Raw genomic sequence first — 19073 nt, forward strand, 5'->3', positions numbered from 1 at the left:
AGGGACCGGAAAATAATTCAGTGAAGGGATGTTGAACCCTTACTCTCCCCAGATGATCCAGTGTACATTAGCTCACAGAATCTCTGAAGACCTGAGCCATCAGTGCTGTCATACCCATTTTTCGGTTGAGGAGAGTGAGACCCAGAGCTTGTGAACTGGCTCTAACCCCCCTATTCACTGAGTAGCCTCCTCTCTGAGCATCCAAGAATTCTGTCAGACTCTAAATCCCCTGCTTTCTGTCTCCCCTCCTATTTTTGTGGCATGATTGACAAAAGAAGGAAAGCAAACCCTCCAGGGCGCTGCTGCGTGCCTGGCCTGGTAGCACCCCATCAGCCTGAAGGCAGCTGCCCCACGAAAGCGCTTCGCCACTAGGGCTCTATCTGGTAACTCTGTCCTGATTCAAATTCTTGGCTTCTCCCTTTTGTCTCTCACTCTGCATCATCTTTATCTTTTGATAAAGAATGTGGACTGGAATGTGGGTTTTGCCCAGAAGTAGGGTTCAGGAAAAGGTAGCGACTGGTGGCTTCTCTGGGGGCAAGATCCTTGACACTAACCCCCACCAACATGCTTGGGCAGTGGAGGTCCACATGTGGCCAGAATGGGACCAGCCCAGGTGTCCCCTCTCTGGCTCTAGAATCGTCCAGGGGCTAGCCCTCAGCCTCCCCGACCCTGTGGCAGTTTGCACTTCAGCCCCCCACCTCCCTGGCTGGGCCCCACTCACTGATGCAGTCGTCGTCCACGTTACTGTTCCCGTCGTCACACTCCTCCCCGGGCTGCAGGACCCCATCCCCACAGGAGCCGCGGTGGTCTACAGTGTAGTCCACAGGGTAGAAGGGGGTCACCTGGCCAGAGAAACACATGACAGTGACCAGGGATGTCATGCCGGGCACCGCAGGCAGGGTGGGTCATTGGCACTGGGGCCAGAGGCTCTGGGTCTGTGGGGGCTTCCTCCTGGGGTGGGGGGTGGAGAGGCACTCCTCTCCTGCCGCTCAGAGCTCTGCAGCTGACAGGGAAGCTGGGTCAAATCAAGACAATGGCCTGGCAGGGTGGGGATGGGAGCCCATCTGGAACCCTGGCTCAGAGAGGAGGTTCCATCTGGGGAGCAGGGGCATGGAGAACCACTCAGAAGCAGAGCAGGGGAGGATGCCCAGGCCTTCTTCGGGAACATATTGCAGAAAGCTCTGCGCCAGGCCCAACTGTTGGCCCTTCTTTCCTCTAATGCTGTGTCCCTTTCCGGGGTGGGCTATGTCCAGAGTGCCTGCCTCGTGGTACCTGGATGGGGAGCCAGCCAAGGCTGTCCTTGAAGTATAGAGATCTCTGGTCTTTGCGGAATGCAATGGCGTTTTGGGTGTTCAGCCTCTCAAGCTCCTCCTGGTTGTTGACGACAAAAATCTGCCAGAGAACACACTGGTGAAGATTTCAGAAAACACTTCTATAATGGGCAGGGAAAAGCTGGAGGAGGAAGCAGAATCTCTATCCCTGGGCTCATTAACTATGGGAGGGGCGTCTGCATATCACGCTCCAGCATTCCTCCTGAAATAGGGAGGAAGGTCTTGATGCCTACATCTTCTCAATCCAGTTCCAACTGTCTGAGTTTGCAGTAAGACTATCTATGATTTGGGGCACCTGGGTGGCTCAGCTGGTTAAGCATCTGCCTTCGGCTCAGGTCATGATCCCAGGGTCCTGGGATCAATCCCCGCATCAGGCTTCCTGCTCAGCGGGGAGCCTGCTCTCTCTCTCTCCCTCTGCCCTTCCCCACTGCTCATTCTCTCTCTCTCTCTCTCAAATAAATAAATATCTTTAAAAAAAAAAGACTATCCATGACTTAAATTTTTTAAACATTTAAAATGCCCCTAAGACTTAAATAAAAAGGTGGTATCATCTAATCAAGTAATTCAACATCTGGAAATGATTCTTAACAAAATTGTTATACTCAAAGGTGTTCATTACAGTTTTATTTACATTAGTGAAAAGCTTGGGAGAACCCTATAAATATCCGACAATAAGACATTGGTTAAATAAATCACAGCACAGCTGCATGTTGGATGGATGATTATGTGTCCACTCAAATGATGAACTGATGTCCAGGGTTATCTCAAAATAACCCAAGGGAGGGTGGGCAGTAGAGAGTGGGTGTAAAGAGGAAACAGGATTAGCCAGGAGTTGATAAATGTTGAATTCAGGTGAAGGATACAGAGGTTTATTACACTATTTTTTCCATTTTTGTATTTACTTGAAATTTTAAATAACTTTTTGTTCTTAAAAAAAGACAAAGAAAATACTCCAAAATGCACCCACAACCAAATGGACAATTTGGTTTCCTACTTTTGATTTTCCTTTATTTTCCAGTCTCCCATAATGAGTGTGTCCCAAGTATAATGGGGAAATCCGTTTTATTAAAAGGCTCTTACAAAGCTCTGAGAGGGTCAGGTGAGAGGTCCTGATGGAGAACCAGCCCAGATTTCTCCTAGGAGCCTTACCACAGGAACGTGCGGGGAACTGGGCCCAAACGTGGATTCCCTGTAGGAAGGGTTATTCACATTCATAGGGGTTCCACAAAGACAGCTTCCTGGAGGCCCGGGAAATCCTCTGTCCCCTTTGGGTCCCATCACAAGTTGTCCTAGGAAGTAACAGATTGCTGAGTCACTTGAATGAAGGAAGAGAAAACCAAATAGTCCTGGGAGAGGTGAGCAAACTTCACAACAGGAAGAAGGTCAAAGTCCACAGTATTTTAGGGTAGTCCTGGGGGAAGAGGTTCAAAGAGACTCTTGTTCCAAGAGACTCTTGTTCCAAGATGTGGAGGAGGTGATGTTCTCCGTGGGTCCCTTAACCATGAGGGGTGTTGCAGTATCTTCTCCCTTCCCTTTCTCTATACTTGAGAAACAGTCATTCTACCTCCCAGACTACCTTGCATTCAAGGTCTGCGATAGGAGAAGGGTAGGCATCTGGGAAAGTCTATCCTGATACAGGAAAAACATTGCTGGTAAGAGACAGTTTCCTTCTCCTTCCTGTCTAGAAGACAGACAAGATGTCTGGTGCTGCAGCAGCCACACTGCAACCATGAAGTAACAAGTATAAGAAGAGAAGCCAACACACAGGAAAGACCAGAACCTCATGGGACATGGGACCCTAGTGGTGACCCTTAGAGGCTAAACCAAAGCCAGCCATTGTCCACCTCTGGACTTCCTTGTTATATGAGAAAAACAATCCCCTTTTTGTTTAGACTATTATTAACAAGGACTTCTTGCTGATGAACACATCGCTAACTGATAGCTTTTATTATTATTTTTATTCATTTTATTTTGTTCTTATATATAAGATCTTTACAAAGGAATTTCTGAAGGTGGATTTTTTTAATTTCTTCTGGAAGAAAATGGCACGTTGGAAATGCTCCACCTACTCATTGTCCCCTGATACTGAGTGTCCTAAACATATATGATTAGGAAATTTACTCCCTGCAGTGTGGGTGGCCTGCTAGGGTAGTAGTTCTCATCCTGACTTCTAAAGGCCCTGATGCCCAAGCCACAGCCCAAACCAATTCCATCAAGAATGCTGAGAATAGAACCCAGGCATCCGTGGCTTTTAAAAGCTCTCAAGCTGATTCCAGTGTACACTGAGGTTGAGAACTGCTGGTCTAAGGAAACAGCCTTTGCACAGCCATTCCCCCACTGGATTGTTCTCTCTTCACCCTCCATACCTCCTAGCTTCCTCCTGATCTGGGTTCCAATATTACATCCTCAGGGAAAGCTTCCGAATGCTCACACTCAGGCATGTTTACCTTAGATACAGTTTCACAGCTCCCCATGCCTTTTCTTCACTGCACTTCTGTCTGTGATTTCTGTATCTTGTGAGATGAGGTGATTAAGGTCAATCTCCCCCAGTAGAACGTAAGATCCACAAGGGCAAGGTTCGTACCTGTGTTCGTTTACCACGGTTGGACATGCAGTAGGGACAGGATACGGGCTTGATGACCGAATCAATGAATGAATGTAGACTAACTGGTCCTCAGAAAAGACTAAAGATCATCTTCGGGTTGGCTGGAAAGAGCTAGAGCAAGAGCCCTCCAACAAGAGAGGAAAGAGAGGGAAGACGGAGAAAGGAAATGTGCCTCCTCCTGGGAAAGTAAAGGGGAGTCTGGAGACCAGGAAGTCTTTGCTTTCAGGCTGTATAACTTCCAGGGGAGCCAACAACTGGGGACACAGTTGGCAGATCCCAGAAGGGCAGAAAATAAAATGACCCCAGGGGAGAGGTCTGGTCAAGACCCCAAGGAAGCAGCTTCAGCTAGAGGAGGAGACCCTAATGGGAGTACCCTCCCCACAACCCTTCCAGAACACATATCTTCCAGAACAGATATGTCCAAGATCAGAATGTCAGCAAGGGGGGAAGGGAGGCTTGCCAACATTTTATCCCAGGTTGTGGTAGAAACTTGCATCCAGTGCTGCAGGAGGAGCTCCAGTCTTGTGTTCTGATGTTTTCAGCACAGCCTGGAGAGACAGAGACTCCACTAGCCCAGGAATATTCTGGGTACTCATCACGTGGGGAAACTGAAGTGGGAATTTCTATAACCGAGGACGTGAGAGTGGCTCTGTGACCCCTAACAACTCCTCCAGATCCGTGGCCTCAGAGCGATTCAGGAGTTTGTCCCATTATCCCGCTAGTTTAGTGGGGATGCTGAAATGTCAATTCATGTTCGACTTAATGCTATGCCATTCAAGAGACAAACGTCCAAGAATATTGATGCCTGCAGGAAGCTGGCGATTCCCAGGTACCACAGTGATTCACTTAGACCCTGTCTGGGTGCTGGAAGGACTCAGCCAAATTTGTAATTTGGTTATTGCAAATTACATCCTAGAGGCATTTTGCCTTATTCCCTCCCTGCCTCCCAGCACCTCTTTCTCTCTAACTTGGGTACTAAAGAGCTCCCACCCTCTCCACTGGCCCCAGCACCGTCCTGCCCCACAGCACTGGGCACCAGAACCAGAGGTGGCCTCCTGACAGGACGACAGGATGGGGCAAGGTGCCTGCTTCCTGCCACCACTGCAGTTTTCCTGCAGCTTCCTTTCAGCTGTTAGAGGACATCTGTCACCCCTGCCTGCTGGTTTCTTGCCAGGAGGCACTGACGGGCACAGCAACTCGAACTTCCCCACCCCGGCCTCTCAGAGCTGGCCTAGTGGGCCTGGCTGATCCATCATCCCTTGTAGCCAGAGGCCCTGGCTTTCCATCTTTGCCCAGAGAGCCTCCCACCGCCACGGGCTGTGCAGTGGGAGTGGGCCTGAGATGGGAAATCTGGGAGAAGGGGGAGGCACCACAGAATAGTCTCCACATCACCCCTAGCTTCCACTCTGCCTCTGCAGAGGCCACATGGCTAAATGGAAAGGTCTCAGGCCCAGGAGCCACAGACTAATTCTAGGCCCACCAGTCAGCTCTGTGACCTTGGGGAAGTCCCTTTTCTCTGAGGTTCAAAGTTCTTTTCTATAAAGGGAGTGTTGGATAAGACCAGGGTTGTTTGACCTGTGGTCCACAGAGACCAAGCACCTCCCAAGATGGATTTGGGGCAGGGGTCCTAGAACTCTGGGAAGCAGTTATACAGAATTTTGGGTTTAGATAGACACATGTTTCTCCTGAGTGGGCTTGGGACTTTTATGAGCCTTCAAAGGTAGTCTCAGGCATCACTTTTGGGGCCTGCTCCCGTTCTTGATAATAATCCAACTGGCCCCTGGCCCAGGGAAGTTCTCTTTTAAATTCCTCCCTCCTCTTCTTTCCCTGCCCTACCCCAAATGTTCCCAAAGAGCAGGATTATTGCCCCATTTTCTTCAGTCCCTTCACTGAGAGGATCCCCAGAAAGGAAGTGACTCAAAAGAAGGCACAGGAAGGGGACATGAGTCAGAAACAGACTGCTTGGCTGCCATGCAATAACGCAGAGGGGACAGATTGAGAACCCAAATGGCCCGGGTCTGTGAATGCCTACAGTACCTGGTCCTGCCCATCCCACCTGCCAGGTGCCATGGGGATGCAAAGCCGACTTGGCCATAGACGCTGCCTCAAGGACTTGCCATCTAGAAGGAAGATGAAACACAGCTACAGAAAGAGTTAGCAGTGAAGGGCCACAGCAGAGAGGCAATATGTGACCTGGGCCCAGGGGAAAGAGGCACACCCTGTTGGGGCCTTGCTGAGGAGAGGGCTGTGAAGGAAGGAGATGGTTTCATTGGGTGCACCAGAGGATGATAGGGATGCTATTTCAGGCCATGTTGACCCAGAGAGACTGTAGGAATATGCTCCAGCTCAACAGAGAGCAGAATTGGCTGGCGGGTAAAGGGCGGTGATGCTGGGCTCTGGCAGAGGACAGAGTGTGGGGAATGGGAGGTGTGCATACCAGGCTAAATAAGAAGGAGCTGGAAGACCAAGGAGGGAAAACAGAACTACAACGGCCCTGCTAAAGGGATGGGGTGGCAGTCCCCTGGAGCCTGACAAAACAAAACAATGGGCATCTGAGTAGGTTGCTGGGGTTCCCCAGGTCCTGCCCTCACCCAACCTCAGACTCCAGGAGGGAACTGAGGTTCAAGTCCAATGAGGGCTGGCCTTTACAAACAGACACAAAATGAGGACTGGCCTAATGACCTCTCTTTGCATCTACACTGCCCTCCCCCCACCCCCCGCCATGATCCTGGCTACTCCTCAGTTTTGTGAGCTGCTCAATACCCCAAGGGCCAAGAGAGTCCCTTCCAAAGACAAAACTCAGGCCTCACATCACACTCTCAGTCCCTGGGGTTGGCAGCTCATGATCATGGGGCTTGAGGGGAATGTTACGTGCGCCAGAACCGAGGAGGATGAGGACTACAACAGACCCTTGAACTGAAATGGTAATAAAAATTGCTTGGATTCCTTTTGTATAACTGAGGACAAAGGACCTTATGTAATAAACAGTCTTCTCAGGCCCAGAGATGCTGTGTCTATACAGACAATGTGCTATGAAAGGTCGTATTTGGAGCTGACAAAGGTACAAACTAAATAAAGCCTTTAGCTCATCAAATTAAACAAGGTAAGCAAGGGAGCAGTGTTTCTATCCCTCTTCAATGGTAGACTTTGATTTCTTTTTATGATTTCTTTATATGTTCAGTATAAACTAACAAGGACTCTTTAATAACACTACGTAAGACAGAAAGCTCTGCCACACCATCTTCTAGGTTTAAGAGAACTGCTTGGAGTTGTGAAAGGTTTTTTTTTAGAAAGAGGTATTTGTTGATGAAATATGTGCCGGTTATTTTTCACTTGAAGTATAAAATGACATCACCAGTGTAATCAGGGTTCCCTTTGTTTTCTCCTCTATTTGTTCTCTAAAATCCTACAACAGAATCAGGATGGTGTTTACCTCTCTTGTGTTAAAGTTGAAAGACCCAAACTGTGGAGAAATTATAAATATGTTAAAGTGCCTCTAGTAGTTTCTAGCTCAAAACACAAGGCATCTCTGCAGGCATCTCCTTGTGCCCTCTCTGGGGAGGTTGGCCAGGAGGGCGACACTGTAGATCACGTGAAGCAATGTAGCTCTTACCTGTGGATGGGGGGCCCGGGGGGCCTGGGGGACCTGGACGGCCAGGTTGACCAGAAGGCCCAGGCTTGCCTGGTGGGCCCATTACTCCACTATCTCCCTTCTGCCCCTGACAGAGAGAAAGGCAGAGCCTGTTATAACATGACAGGGCAAACCTCCTTCCCCATTTATGTCTAAATCAGGGACCACCTTGCAGGAGCCCAGGGCAGGATGCACCTGAGGCTTTGACCATCAAGGTCCTAAAAAGCTCAGGGCAGGGGCACCTGACTGACTCATTCGGTGGAGCATGTGACTCTTGATTGCAGGGTCGTGAGTTCAAAGCCCTACCTTGGGTATGGAGCCTACTTAAAAAACAAAACAAAACAAAAACTCAGGGCAAGTGATATTTGAGATTGTGACGGTTACAAGTTTGCAGACATTACTTCTTGCTCTCTCCCAGAAACATGGCATATGACTGCTGAAAGGAACCAGTCCAACCCACTCCCCTCACCAGGCAGAAGGGGAAAGAGAGGCCCAGGAAAGAGCAGTGATTCATGCAAGGCACCTAGCACTGAGGCAACAGACTTGTTGCCTAGGACTCAGGCCTCTGCTTGCTCGTCAAGACCATTTCAATTTTACTACAAGAGCCGTTTCCAACAAATGGCTCCCTGTTGCTCTCAGGATAAAGACCCAGATCCTTATTTCGGCCTACAAAGCACTGCATGGCTGGCCTTTCCAATCTTGTTCCAGTCTTCTGGTATTTTTGGTCTTCAAGAGCACCATGCCTTTTATTTCCCTCCTCCCTGCCCAAACTCCCTGTCCACTCCTCCACCTGGTTAACTCCCTCCCAGCTGTTAGCTCTCAGGTAAAGTGTCACTGCAGCACAGCCTTCCCGGACCTTGCTAGACCTTGCCAGACCAAGTGAGTTCTCCTGGTCACAGGCTCTCTGAACTTGGCCCCTTTTCTTCCCGGCATTTACCCAGGTCAGGAACACACCATTATTTGTGCGGTCCCTTCATCAATGTTTCTCTACGAAACATAGGCTCCCTGTGGGCCAGAATTTATCTTGTTCCCAGATTAAATGAAGGAGGAGGAAGATGTTGACAACACAAACGGGAAGTAGTTCTGTTGAGCTGGAAGTAAGAGACCTGGGTTTTCACATTGGCCATGAGACCCCGGATCATGCAAGTCATTGTTTTGTGCCTCAGTTTTCTCATCTATAAAATGGGCCATTATATTAAACACACACCTTCACAGCTTTGTTGTGAGAGTAATAAAGCTCCCAGAGGTGAAAAAGCCTGGTGATGGGTATTAAAAAGGGCACGTATTGAATGGAGCACTGGGTGTTATACACAAACGATGAATCATCGAACACTACATCAAAAACTAATGATGTAATGTATGGTGATTAACATAACATAATAATAAAAAAATAAAATTAAAAAAAAAGAAAAAGAAAAAGTGGTTTGCGTAGAACCAAGCATTGGCGGGGGAAGGGGGGGTGAGGCTGACTATCATAGCAACTGGCTTGGTTTCATCTTTTTATGTGGTTAGAAAAGGCCTGATTTCCTAAAGAGAGGCACACCTGGAGCTGTAGCCATTCCACACAGGATGTCCTCCTTGCTGCCTGTTCTGAGAGAGTCAGGAGCAAAGATTTCCTCCTAGGGCTGCTCTGAGGAATGACCCCAGAAACCAACGTCTGTAGGTTCTTCCCCCAGACAATTTGCTAATTGTCTGCTCTTGCGCTGGGCCTAAAGAGGACAGTGATTGATGCAGGACATTTTTGACCTGGATTCCCTTTCTACACTTGTGCCTTGGCAGGCCTGCCCAAGATAATGAAACATAATCTTCCCCAAATCTGGGAAGCAGGGTGGCAGGGCACTCCTTTTCCAATCACAACAGTGACACGCGACCTGCCGCTTTGTCAACATGGCTCTGCAGTCTCTCCTGGCAATGTCTAAGGGGTTCTTAAATTCTTATTTATTTATTTATTTTTAGGAGTTCTTAAATTCTTAATATGGGACCTGTGAGGTCAGAGTTTATTTCCAATTCCATCCTGATGGAGGGAGTTCTTAAGCCTTTGCCCAGGCTAACACTTGGTAACTAAGATGGGTCCCAGAATAGCAAAGGAGGTCACACCATCTTAATATAGCCACGGTTAAGGCTTGTTTTTCTAAAAGCCACATCAGCTGACTATGAACACAGGAAATGTCACAGCTTGAAGGAGCTGGAAGCACTCCTTGATTCTGACACCAAACAATAATGGAATATTCTGTGTATCAGTCATTTGTTTAGAATAAGCCATGTCTCTATGAGCAGGACTCACTGAGCAGTGCTTTCCAGGAAAGGCATTCTTCTTTATTCACTTTACTGCCACAAAGCTTGGTGATGTCCCTCAAGGAAGTTGTTCTGTCTCCTTCACTGAAGATTTGTATGATAGAGTCAAGAGCAGTTTCCCCGAGCCTGGCTGAAGGCAAATGCTGAAGCATGAAGGTGAGGAGAGATGTGTGGGGAAAAGCAGGTCTCAGCTCTCTAAGTTCCAATGCTGCCTTGGAAGCTTGCTTGGCTGAGGGGGTCACTCTGCTGCCCTGTCCCTCAGTTTCCTTGTGGCTAGACCAAGGGAAATGGATGAGGTGGTCTCTACAATCCTTCTGGCTCTGAAATTTGGATCTCCCGAAGTTCCTTCCAGATCTCTGATTCCAGGAGTTGGATCGACTTATGATAACCTCCAGAAACTCTTAACACCACTGGCCCAGCAACATTCAATGTATAAGACCCTATGGTAGGAAACTAATTCAGGATTTTTAAAAAAAAAAAAAAAAAGAAAGAAAAGAAAGAAAAGGACCATGGCGGTCTCCCAAGGCTAACAACTAAAGTATCTGCTGTCTAGACAGGCGGGGAGGGTTTGGGGCGCACTCGGCTTGTTTATAACATCTTGTAGGAAGGATGAACTCATTTCTCTCAGCTCCCACACATGGTCCTGGGGTAGTTCTAAGATTGCTCCGACTGAATCATTCTCAACAGTGTCAGGAAATAGCCTTCTTGTCTCAAGCCGTCACCAGGAAAAGACAAACACTGTCCAAGAAAAACACCAGAAGGACCGAAGCCAGCACACTTCTTGAACCCCAAGCATAAAACATTCTGCATGGAATCAGCAGTAGGGAAGAAAAAGATTTTCCTTTTTTTTTTCTCCTTTTCCTGAGCCAAGTTTTTAGGGAATTGTGGCATCACTGTGAAGTCATGGACATGCCAGCCATTTAAGACTTAGAAAACTGAACTGGACTACTGCAACTTCAGAAGTTATAGTGGAATTTGTATTCAGGTTGGAGGCTGTGTCATTCCTAAGTTCGCTTGGAAAAGACCAGAATTGGTTTCATACTGTTACCATTGTTTTGAACCCTGGCTACCTACTAGAGTCATGTGGAGAGGGGCACCTGTGTGGCTCAGTCGGTTAACAATCTGCCTTCAGCTCAGGTCATGATCCCAGGGTCCTGGGATCGAGCCCCACGTCAGGCTCCCTGCTCAGTGGGGAGTCTGCTTCTCCCTCTGCCTCTGCCCATCCCCCTGTTCATGCTCACTCTCTCTCTCAAATAAATAAATGAAATCTTAAAAAAAAAAAAATCATGTGGAGAGCTTTAAAAAACAACCACCCATGCTGGAGCCCCAAGCCAGGTCAATTATATCAGATGCTCTGGGAAGTAAGGCCTAGGCACTGGGGGTGATGAGAGGCAAACCTGGAACTACAACCATGGCACCTGAGGCAGAAAACCTGCATCTAATCGGCCCCCAGCTTACTCAGACACTAAAGTTTGAGCACCACGGATCTAGCCTAAGGAAAGAATGAAAACATAAGAATGGAGAAAGGTTTGCACCCAAAGATGTTCACCTCTCAGCATTATATATAATTTGGTTGGGCCTCTCTTGTCCAAGCAATCTACTGATTACTCATTTACAAAATGTGACTGCAGACATTTTAAAAAGATGTTTAAAAATGCTTAATGAGGGGGCGCCTGGGTGGCTCAGTCGGTTGTGTCTGACTCTTGGTTTTGGCTCGGATCGTGGTCTCAGGATCATGGGATCGAGGCCTCTGTCAGGCTCCGTGCTTAGTGGGGAGTCTGCTTGGGATTCTCTTCCTCTCCCTCTGTACCTCCCCACCCCTGACTTGTGCACATGTGTGTGTGCTCGCTCGCTCTCTCACATATAAATAAATCTTAAAAAAACAGTATGCGCAGTGATGAGCAAAAATGTGTATGCTGTGATTTCAAGTTACAGTTTTAGGATACAACAACTATATATTGGATATAAAAGACACGAACAACTAGAAAGTTCACAAAGAAATAACACTGGAAGGAAGTACGCTGAAATGGTGATGTCTGGGTGTTAGGCCTTTAGATGACTTCCCTCCTATTTTCTGAATTTTCCAGGTTTTCTGTGATGAGCATATATTACACTTGTAATGGGAAAAGAAGTAAAAAGCCTACAAACTGACAACCAAAAAAGGAAAGGAATGCCTGTCCATTAGAGAAAAGATGAGGAGTTCCTCTGAGGCACTCAACACAGCTCTAAAGCCAGCTAAGGCAAATGGGCCTTCATCTTTCCTTTCCCTATCACATCACATGGTTTGACACCCGTGCCTTCTGACCAGGGGGATTTCAGAATGGACAACTTCCCTAAGCCCTTAATAGTGCCCATAAGGAGAGTGGAGTCACTTACAAGTTGGGGGTCTGATTTCTCAGGGGCCTGGGCAAAACCACTGTATCTTTGAGACCCAGAAGACCCTTCAACCACAAGGAGATATTTGGGCTGTTCTCCAAGACTCCATCTGTGTCTAGGGCATTGAGGCAAAAAGCAAGTCTTCTGGATGAACAACCAGATCCGGCTTCTATTCGCCGTTGCTTTGGTTAAGATAGACCCATTCTCATGAACCAAAGATCTACTCTTACTTCCGGCCTTGGACACGGTTTGAATGGAGCGTTCGCTCCCACCTGCTTCAACCCCTAGCTAGCCTAGAGAAACAGGAGCTCCTGGGAGTGGTGCTCTTTCTGCCCGCCAGCCTCGAGGACACGGGGGATTGTGCCTAGGGAATATTCCTGATTGGCTTCAGCCGGCTGCCTCTCTACACCACCTGCCTACATCAGGAGGGTCTGACTTCAGGGGCATGGCAAGCCCTGGGAGACTTACCGGCTTGCCGCGTTTGCCTGGTCTTCCTCTGGGCCCTCTGGGTCCTGTTATCCCAGGCTCACCCTGTGGACCCATTTCACCCTGGAAAGGAGAAAGGGACGCAAGAAAGGAATTAGGGCATGCGGAGCAGGCACATCTCTATAGGTCCGTCCAATCATTGGTCATGAGGGCAGTGCCCCTGATCACTCTACACCTCTTGCAACTGGCCAGTGTGGGAAACTGGGAAAGTGATGAAGTCATGTGAAAGGGAGATAGGTTTTTCAAGGAAGAGGAAGGGAAGGAGAAGGTTACCCCAGGTGGGTTATTTATTATCCGAGAGAGACAGCTGCTGGGCAGCACACATTTTGGTGTCCCAAATCACAATCCTGAATGGCCAAAGTAGGAGGTTCCTGCATGTCAGTGACATGTGTGCCTGTGACATGGCACGCTGCCGGGGAAAAATGCTTTCTCTTTTGGTCGAAATTGTATGGTGTTTCGTTTTTAGCATGAATTCCAATCTATGAGTTTTTGAATGATTGAACACAGTTTTGACAACTATCATCTTTGGAAATTTTCTCCACATGTAAGGACCTTTATTTAGGGTTATACATTTGCCTACTCTTCTATAAAAACTGGTTTAGTTCCAGCTCAGTTTCATTTGAGTTAGATGAAAACTGTGGGGAAAAATGTTCCAGACATATATTCATATGCTCAACATAATTATTGTAAAAGGCACGGAAAGCAATGTCAACAGTACTCTTAATTGAAAAGCCCTACTCTGAGCTATCAGAGCCAAACGCACCAGTTGCAGAATTCCGTAGCTTAAGGCCAACTTTTTGTCAAACCCATTTCTCCATTATAGCTTCTCTCCTGCCCTGTGTTCTTCTGGAATTGCAGGGCCACCTGTTGTTTCTTTGGGTCAAGGACCCCACAGAACATCATTCCTACCTCCAGTTATCCCTCTAGAGCCCAGGATGCACCACCACCAAGCTAAGTTTAGCAAGAGCAACCCTGAGAGTTTCTGTTAGTCAGCAGCCAGTGTCCATGAAGAGCTACCCCAGGCACTCAGAGAGAACAACAAACACCCAGAAGGCTCTCCACATGGAAGTCAGAGGAAGTAAAACACAATAGAAAATTTCAGAAAAAACTAATACAGAGTAAGGACCAAGCATAAAGCTCTGAAATTATCTGTCACTCAGCCAATGTAACAAATTTGTCCCTATCTAAGCCATCAACATCTTGCCACACCAAGATTTGTTCTTAAACCTGTGATTTCTTCCCAACTGTCATGTCCTCCAGCATCTAGACATTTCAAAAGTGTGGGAGGATAACACGGATTCTATGTGGCTACAGAGAGGTTTGTACAGTTCTCCTCAGCTGTTTAGAGGGGGTCTCGGGGTATTTTGTCTGGCTTGGACAAAACAGCAGCATAAACAGTGTAAGTGGTTTTTGGTTTTGTTTTTTTGTTTCTTTTTAAAGATTGGCAGAAGGAAGTTTGGCCCCTCTCTTCATCAACTGGAAGCAGCCAGTAAGTTCTTGATCTAATTTCTAAGACCTAATTATTGTTATCATACCATCTTTGTCTCAAAACAGCCTGCCATGAAAGGGAAAGAGAACTCTAGATGGCAAGTCTAGTAAAGGGTGCAGAGGCCAGAGAAGCTGTCATACTTAATTCCACAATAATTTATTATTCTTTGATGTTCACTCTTGCACTGAATGAAAACCTAGCCTAAATATTTTTAAATCAAATTATTTTTTTTCTCTTTTAATGTTTCCTTTAACTTGCTTATGTAATTATTTATTTTTAACCCAACATTCCACCTAGGGAATAGCAGGAACTGCTTAAGGCAGTGCTAAATAATAATAAATTACTGTCAGATGACTGAAATTATTTAAATACGTTCTCCTGGCTGAACATCAGACAAAAATCGTTTGAGTTTGGAAAAGAAAACTTTAAGATAAAGTTGAAAAACAATTAGGATTCTAAGAAAGCATTCATTTGCATGTTTAAAGAATACTATGCTCTGAGACTTGGGGAAAAATGACAACCTCCCAGGTCAACTGGCTTTCAGCATGAGGAACCACCATTACAACGTTAGATAGAGGTGTTTTCAGTGGCCAGTTAGGTACACTCTCACGTTCTCTCTTTATCGCCTGACACCTCTCACCACCCCCCATTCTTCACCAGACCCTAACCCTAAGTAGAAGTTTCCAGAAATCTGCCAGTCAGTTGCCACTTTCACAATTTTTGTCGTATCTACACACCCCTCTATTGTTAGTTTTTGGATATTTTTCTTCAAGTCAACTGAATGAACTCCATATTTAGTAAGCCTTGTTCCCAGCTAGATATCCATGAAATCCCACTAAATATTTAACTGTTTAAATAAAAAATTTAACTAAAATAACTCTACGTACTGAGGGCTCCCTTGAAGAAGGTCGGAGTTGAGTGCTGCCAGCAATGGCCTTAGGCCAAAGATGCCTGTGCCTCACACTGGGGCCCTTGACCATGGCAGCTCAGATCTGATCCCTCTGTCATGATGCCTTCCTGAGAGGTAGGAGATGCAAAGAAAGGTCTCTCTACCCGGATGGGGTGTCCTCTCCCTCCCACTGAACTGGAGGGAGGTCTCAGACCATGTAGGCACCCTCTCATCAATGTGCACCGCAACTTGCTCCTCTTCCAAACCAGAACCTTCCATGGAAAAACCCACTTTCTCCGCCTGATGGACAGAGAGGCAGAGCTCTTTGTGTAGTGTGTAGAAGGTCTAATTTGTTACCGAGCCCTCTTCTTACTACTTTTAAGTACTTACTTTCTGCCCCAGCATTCCAGGAAATCCCGGGAAACCCTGTGAAGAGAGTGACACATAGAGTGACTATCTCTTAAGAGAGGGCCTAAGAGGGCTGTAGAAGAGTGTGGTCCACCATTTTCAAGATAAGAGCCCAGTTAGTCACTCAGTCAGTCAGCCAGCTAGTCAGCTGGACAGCCCACAAGGGGCTGCCGCTTCCGTTGTAGTTTATCATTCCGTGCAAAGGCCATTACCTTTTCTCCTTTGGGACCCAGGTCACCCTTTTCACCTCTGGATCCCTAGGAGGAAACCACAGCAGAGAGTCAGAGTTAATACCCTGGGGGGAAAATTGGAGCATTTCACAATGAAATCTCCCTAAGCCAATACCCTCATTTTACAGGCAAAGAAGTAGGCTCGGAGATTAGGTGACTTGCCCAAGGAAGGAATGCTTTGTGATCTACCTTTTATTTGGACCACAAAGACCCTTTGCATTAATGAAAGACAACTCACAGAAAATTCTGGGTCCCAGATCCTCTCTCATCCTGTAGGAAATTTGTCCCCAGTTTCTGGCTGGGTTTTTTGTTCTGTTTGGTTTGGTTTTTGACAGATGAGAGGGTTGTGTGATGGAAGCTTAGTCTAAAGACACACGTCAGCCATCTTCTTCCAGTACCCGCCAAAGCAGTGTTCCCTCTCCACCGGGCAAAACCTTCAACTGCTCGTCTGCTCCATGTGAGAGGCCTCTACCTCCACTGGAGCTCCTCCCTTGCCCATGCCCTGCCTCAGGAGACCCCTCACTGCTCTCTCAGCCCAATGATGGACAGGGAAATATCTAGGAATGGTCACTATAGTCACTAACTTAAGAGAAACCTGGGCCTGTCCTTTGCTTATCATTGATCCCAGAGCCAATAGCCCAGACCAGGTTCTGGGAAGCCACCAGAGACAAACACTAACCTTTTCCCCTCTGGATCCAGGGTAACCCTAAAAGAAAGCAAAAGGTACATTTAGGATCAGCCTTATAGGAACTTTGGGTTTGGTGCAAGAGTAGAAGGAATCCCTGAATATGATGGTGAGGTGTGTCCCCACCTGGTGCTGCAAGTTTTAGTGGGGGTTGTAACAGTAAACACAAAGATGTCCCTGAGGGTTATGTTTATACCAGGCCTAAAAAGAACATTGCTTTTCTTAACCACAAAGGCATGAACAAAGGTTTCCATCTGCTTTGTTGTTCAGAAGCTGGACTCTCCCTGCCCAGGAGAAGGTCATCTCCATGCCCTGTGTCCCAGGCATCATGTCCCCCAAAGGGCTGATAAAGGCAAGCACTCTGGCACTGGGCTTTCCAATATTTCTGATGTTCCCCCAACCTGGGACGGCAGCTCCACCCAGTCCCGACTTTGTGGACAGCAGCTGTTCCAGAACCTTAGTGAGAAGACCTGGGAATGTCCACCTGGACCAACACACTGACCTTGGAGCCCATTGGTCCTCTTGACCCTGGCAAGCCCATCATACCCAGGTCACCTTTTTCACCCTGTGGGAATTAGAAGAAGGGGAAAGGACCTACAGTGACTTTTACTAGAGAAACAGAACCAGGAGAATCATGGGCAAGATTAAGATGGAACTAGGGACACTGGGGCTGGCTGGTGAATCTGAGGACCCCACATGCCCCCTTGCTCACTCCCAGGGGTTCAAGGCTCTATGGTCCACATTTCATTCTGGTATTTGAGACTAAACATAAAATGAAATTGCCCCAGGCAGAGCAGATCTCCAAACTAAACGCTAAGATGCTATAAATGCTCCATCTATTCCTGGAGTGTGTTGTGAAAGGGTGGGGAGAGAGCATGGGGGCACTGGGGCCTCATAGGACTAAGTGTCAGCACCCCCTAAAAAACTTCACCTGCTTTGTTCTTTGCATAGGGAGGGCCTTTCAGGCATTTCCATATACTCTCATCCTAGATTTGCAGCCAAACAGAGTGAACATCAGCCTCTGGGCATGCATTACTGAGACAGGGGGCTAAGACTCATGGGTGGGCTCTGTACCGTCTGTGCTAAAAATTATATACCAGGGCTAAAAAGTAGAAATATAAGGTACTTGCACTTAATTAAGAATTTTTTAGAAGTCACACTAAAACTGGTAAAATTAACTTTAATAACATTTTATTTAATCTAATTAGCATTTGAACATATAACCAATATAAAATTAGTGAGGTATTTTACATTCTATTTTTCATAATAAATATTTGAAATCTGTTGTGTATTTTACATTTAAGTCACATCTCAATTCAGGCATTAAATTTTCATACATATTTGATCTGTATTTAGATTTCATAAAATTTAGAGTTGAAAAAGCAGATTCACACATTCAAGTTGCTCCAAACATGCGTAAAGATTTTCAAATAACTGAACTGAGTAAAGGTCTTTAAATTCAAACTTAAATAAAAAATTCAGTTCCTCAGTTGTACCAGCCACATTTTAAGGACTCATACGGCTAGTTGCTGCCATATTGGACAGTTTAGCTCTACACAGTGGATTTTTAGAAAAAATATCCTTGGAACTTTTCCTAAGAGCGCTGGGAACACAGTTTTCTATTCCCATAATAAATACAGCTGGTAAGTAAATCAGAGTATATAGACGTTCACCTGCCCACCCCTGATTTCTGCAGGTCAAATCTACACCCAACAGTTTATGACCAAAGTAGAAGAATATAAACAAAGGCGTGGATGTGAATGTGTCAGTTTCCCATAATCTGTCTGAAGAATGGGATTTTATGGGCATTTGGCAATCCCTGTCTAAATGTAGGATTCCAGTCTTTCCAGCTAGCCAGGGCCCACCCCTCAACCCCCAGTCTCCTGCCAATAGCTTTCCAGACCCAAGACCCTCTTGGGGTCATCTTGGGGAAACGAAAGAATTGCATGCTAACTCTGAGGACGAAGGAGAACCAGGGCCCCTGCAAAAGAGGGGAGCAGACCCTCATTGCTCCCCCCAACAGGAGCAGAGCTGTTGCATGGACCAAGGTCTTATAGTCCAGGTGAAGGAGAAAGTATTTGGGGACCTCTGGGCAATCCTCATCTTCTCTTCTCCTTCCTCCTCTCAAGGAAATGAGTTTCACTATGGGCCAAAGGCCAGGGGGGCTGACATCTTCTCCCTCATGTTCTGATACCACACGAGCCCCGAGAGTGTGCCAAACTTACCCTGAGTCCTTCAGGGCCGACTGGCCCGGGCATGCCAGGAACACCTGGGGGGCCAGGTCTACCCTTCAAAAATGAACAACGAAAGTCAGGGTGATTGGGTTTCTTTCCCTCCTTCCAGGAAATAAGATTTGTTTTGGGGGTCCAAAGGGAACTGTGGGGTCCCTAAGCATGGCCTCTGGGTTCACCTTCCAAAGACTGATAGCCTCGGAAGTTGGGTTACTTAGATATAAGTTCAAGTCCTTGGCATCACATTATGTCAACACAGAAGACCTTATTCTACCCAAGAAATAGAAGGTGGGAGGGAAAGAAAGGAAGGTGGTGGAGAAGGGATTCTTTTTTATTTTATTTTATTTTATTTTATTTTATTTATTTATTTGAGAGAGAGAATGAGATAGAGCATGAGAGGGGGGAGGGTCAGAAGGA

General features: G+C 46.8%; 1 protein-coding gene across 10 annotated transcripts in view; it reads right to left on the bottom strand.

The window, feature by feature from the left end:
• COLQ (collagen like tail subunit of asymmetric acetylcholinesterase) overlaps positions 1 to 19073 on the bottom strand; it is a 77867-nt gene that overhangs the window by 6997 nt on the left and 51797 nt on the right. For all 10 annotated transcript variants that reach the window (XM_073900293.1, XM_073900291.1, XM_073900297.1 and 7 more), the window contains 10 exons: positions 18651 to 18713; positions 16928 to 16990; positions 16420 to 16446; positions 15723 to 15767; positions 15493 to 15528; positions 12707 to 12787; positions 7550 to 7655; positions 2481 to 2620; positions 1273 to 1392; positions 722 to 842 (listed from right to left, as the gene is read on the bottom strand). In XM_073900293.1, coding sequence (XP_073756394.1) covers positions 722 to 842; positions 1273 to 1392; positions 2481 to 2620; positions 7550 to 7655; positions 12707 to 12787; positions 15493 to 15528; positions 15723 to 15767; positions 16420 to 16446; positions 16928 to 16990; positions 18651 to 18713 — 802 coding nt within the window. The remainder of the gene's footprint in view (positions 1 to 721; positions 843 to 1272; positions 1393 to 2480; positions 2621 to 7549; positions 7656 to 12706; positions 12788 to 15492; positions 15529 to 15722; positions 15768 to 16419; positions 16447 to 16927; positions 16991 to 18650; positions 18714 to 19073) is intronic.

This window comes from Callorhinus ursinus, unplaced genomic scaffold (assembly GCF_003265705.2).
Source record: "Callorhinus ursinus isolate GAN/ISIS: 27379988/994484 unplaced genomic scaffold, GSC_fseal_2.0 scaffold1, whole genome shotgun sequence".
Classification (NCBI taxonomy): Eukaryota; Metazoa; Chordata; class Mammalia; order Carnivora; family Otariidae; genus Callorhinus; species Callorhinus ursinus.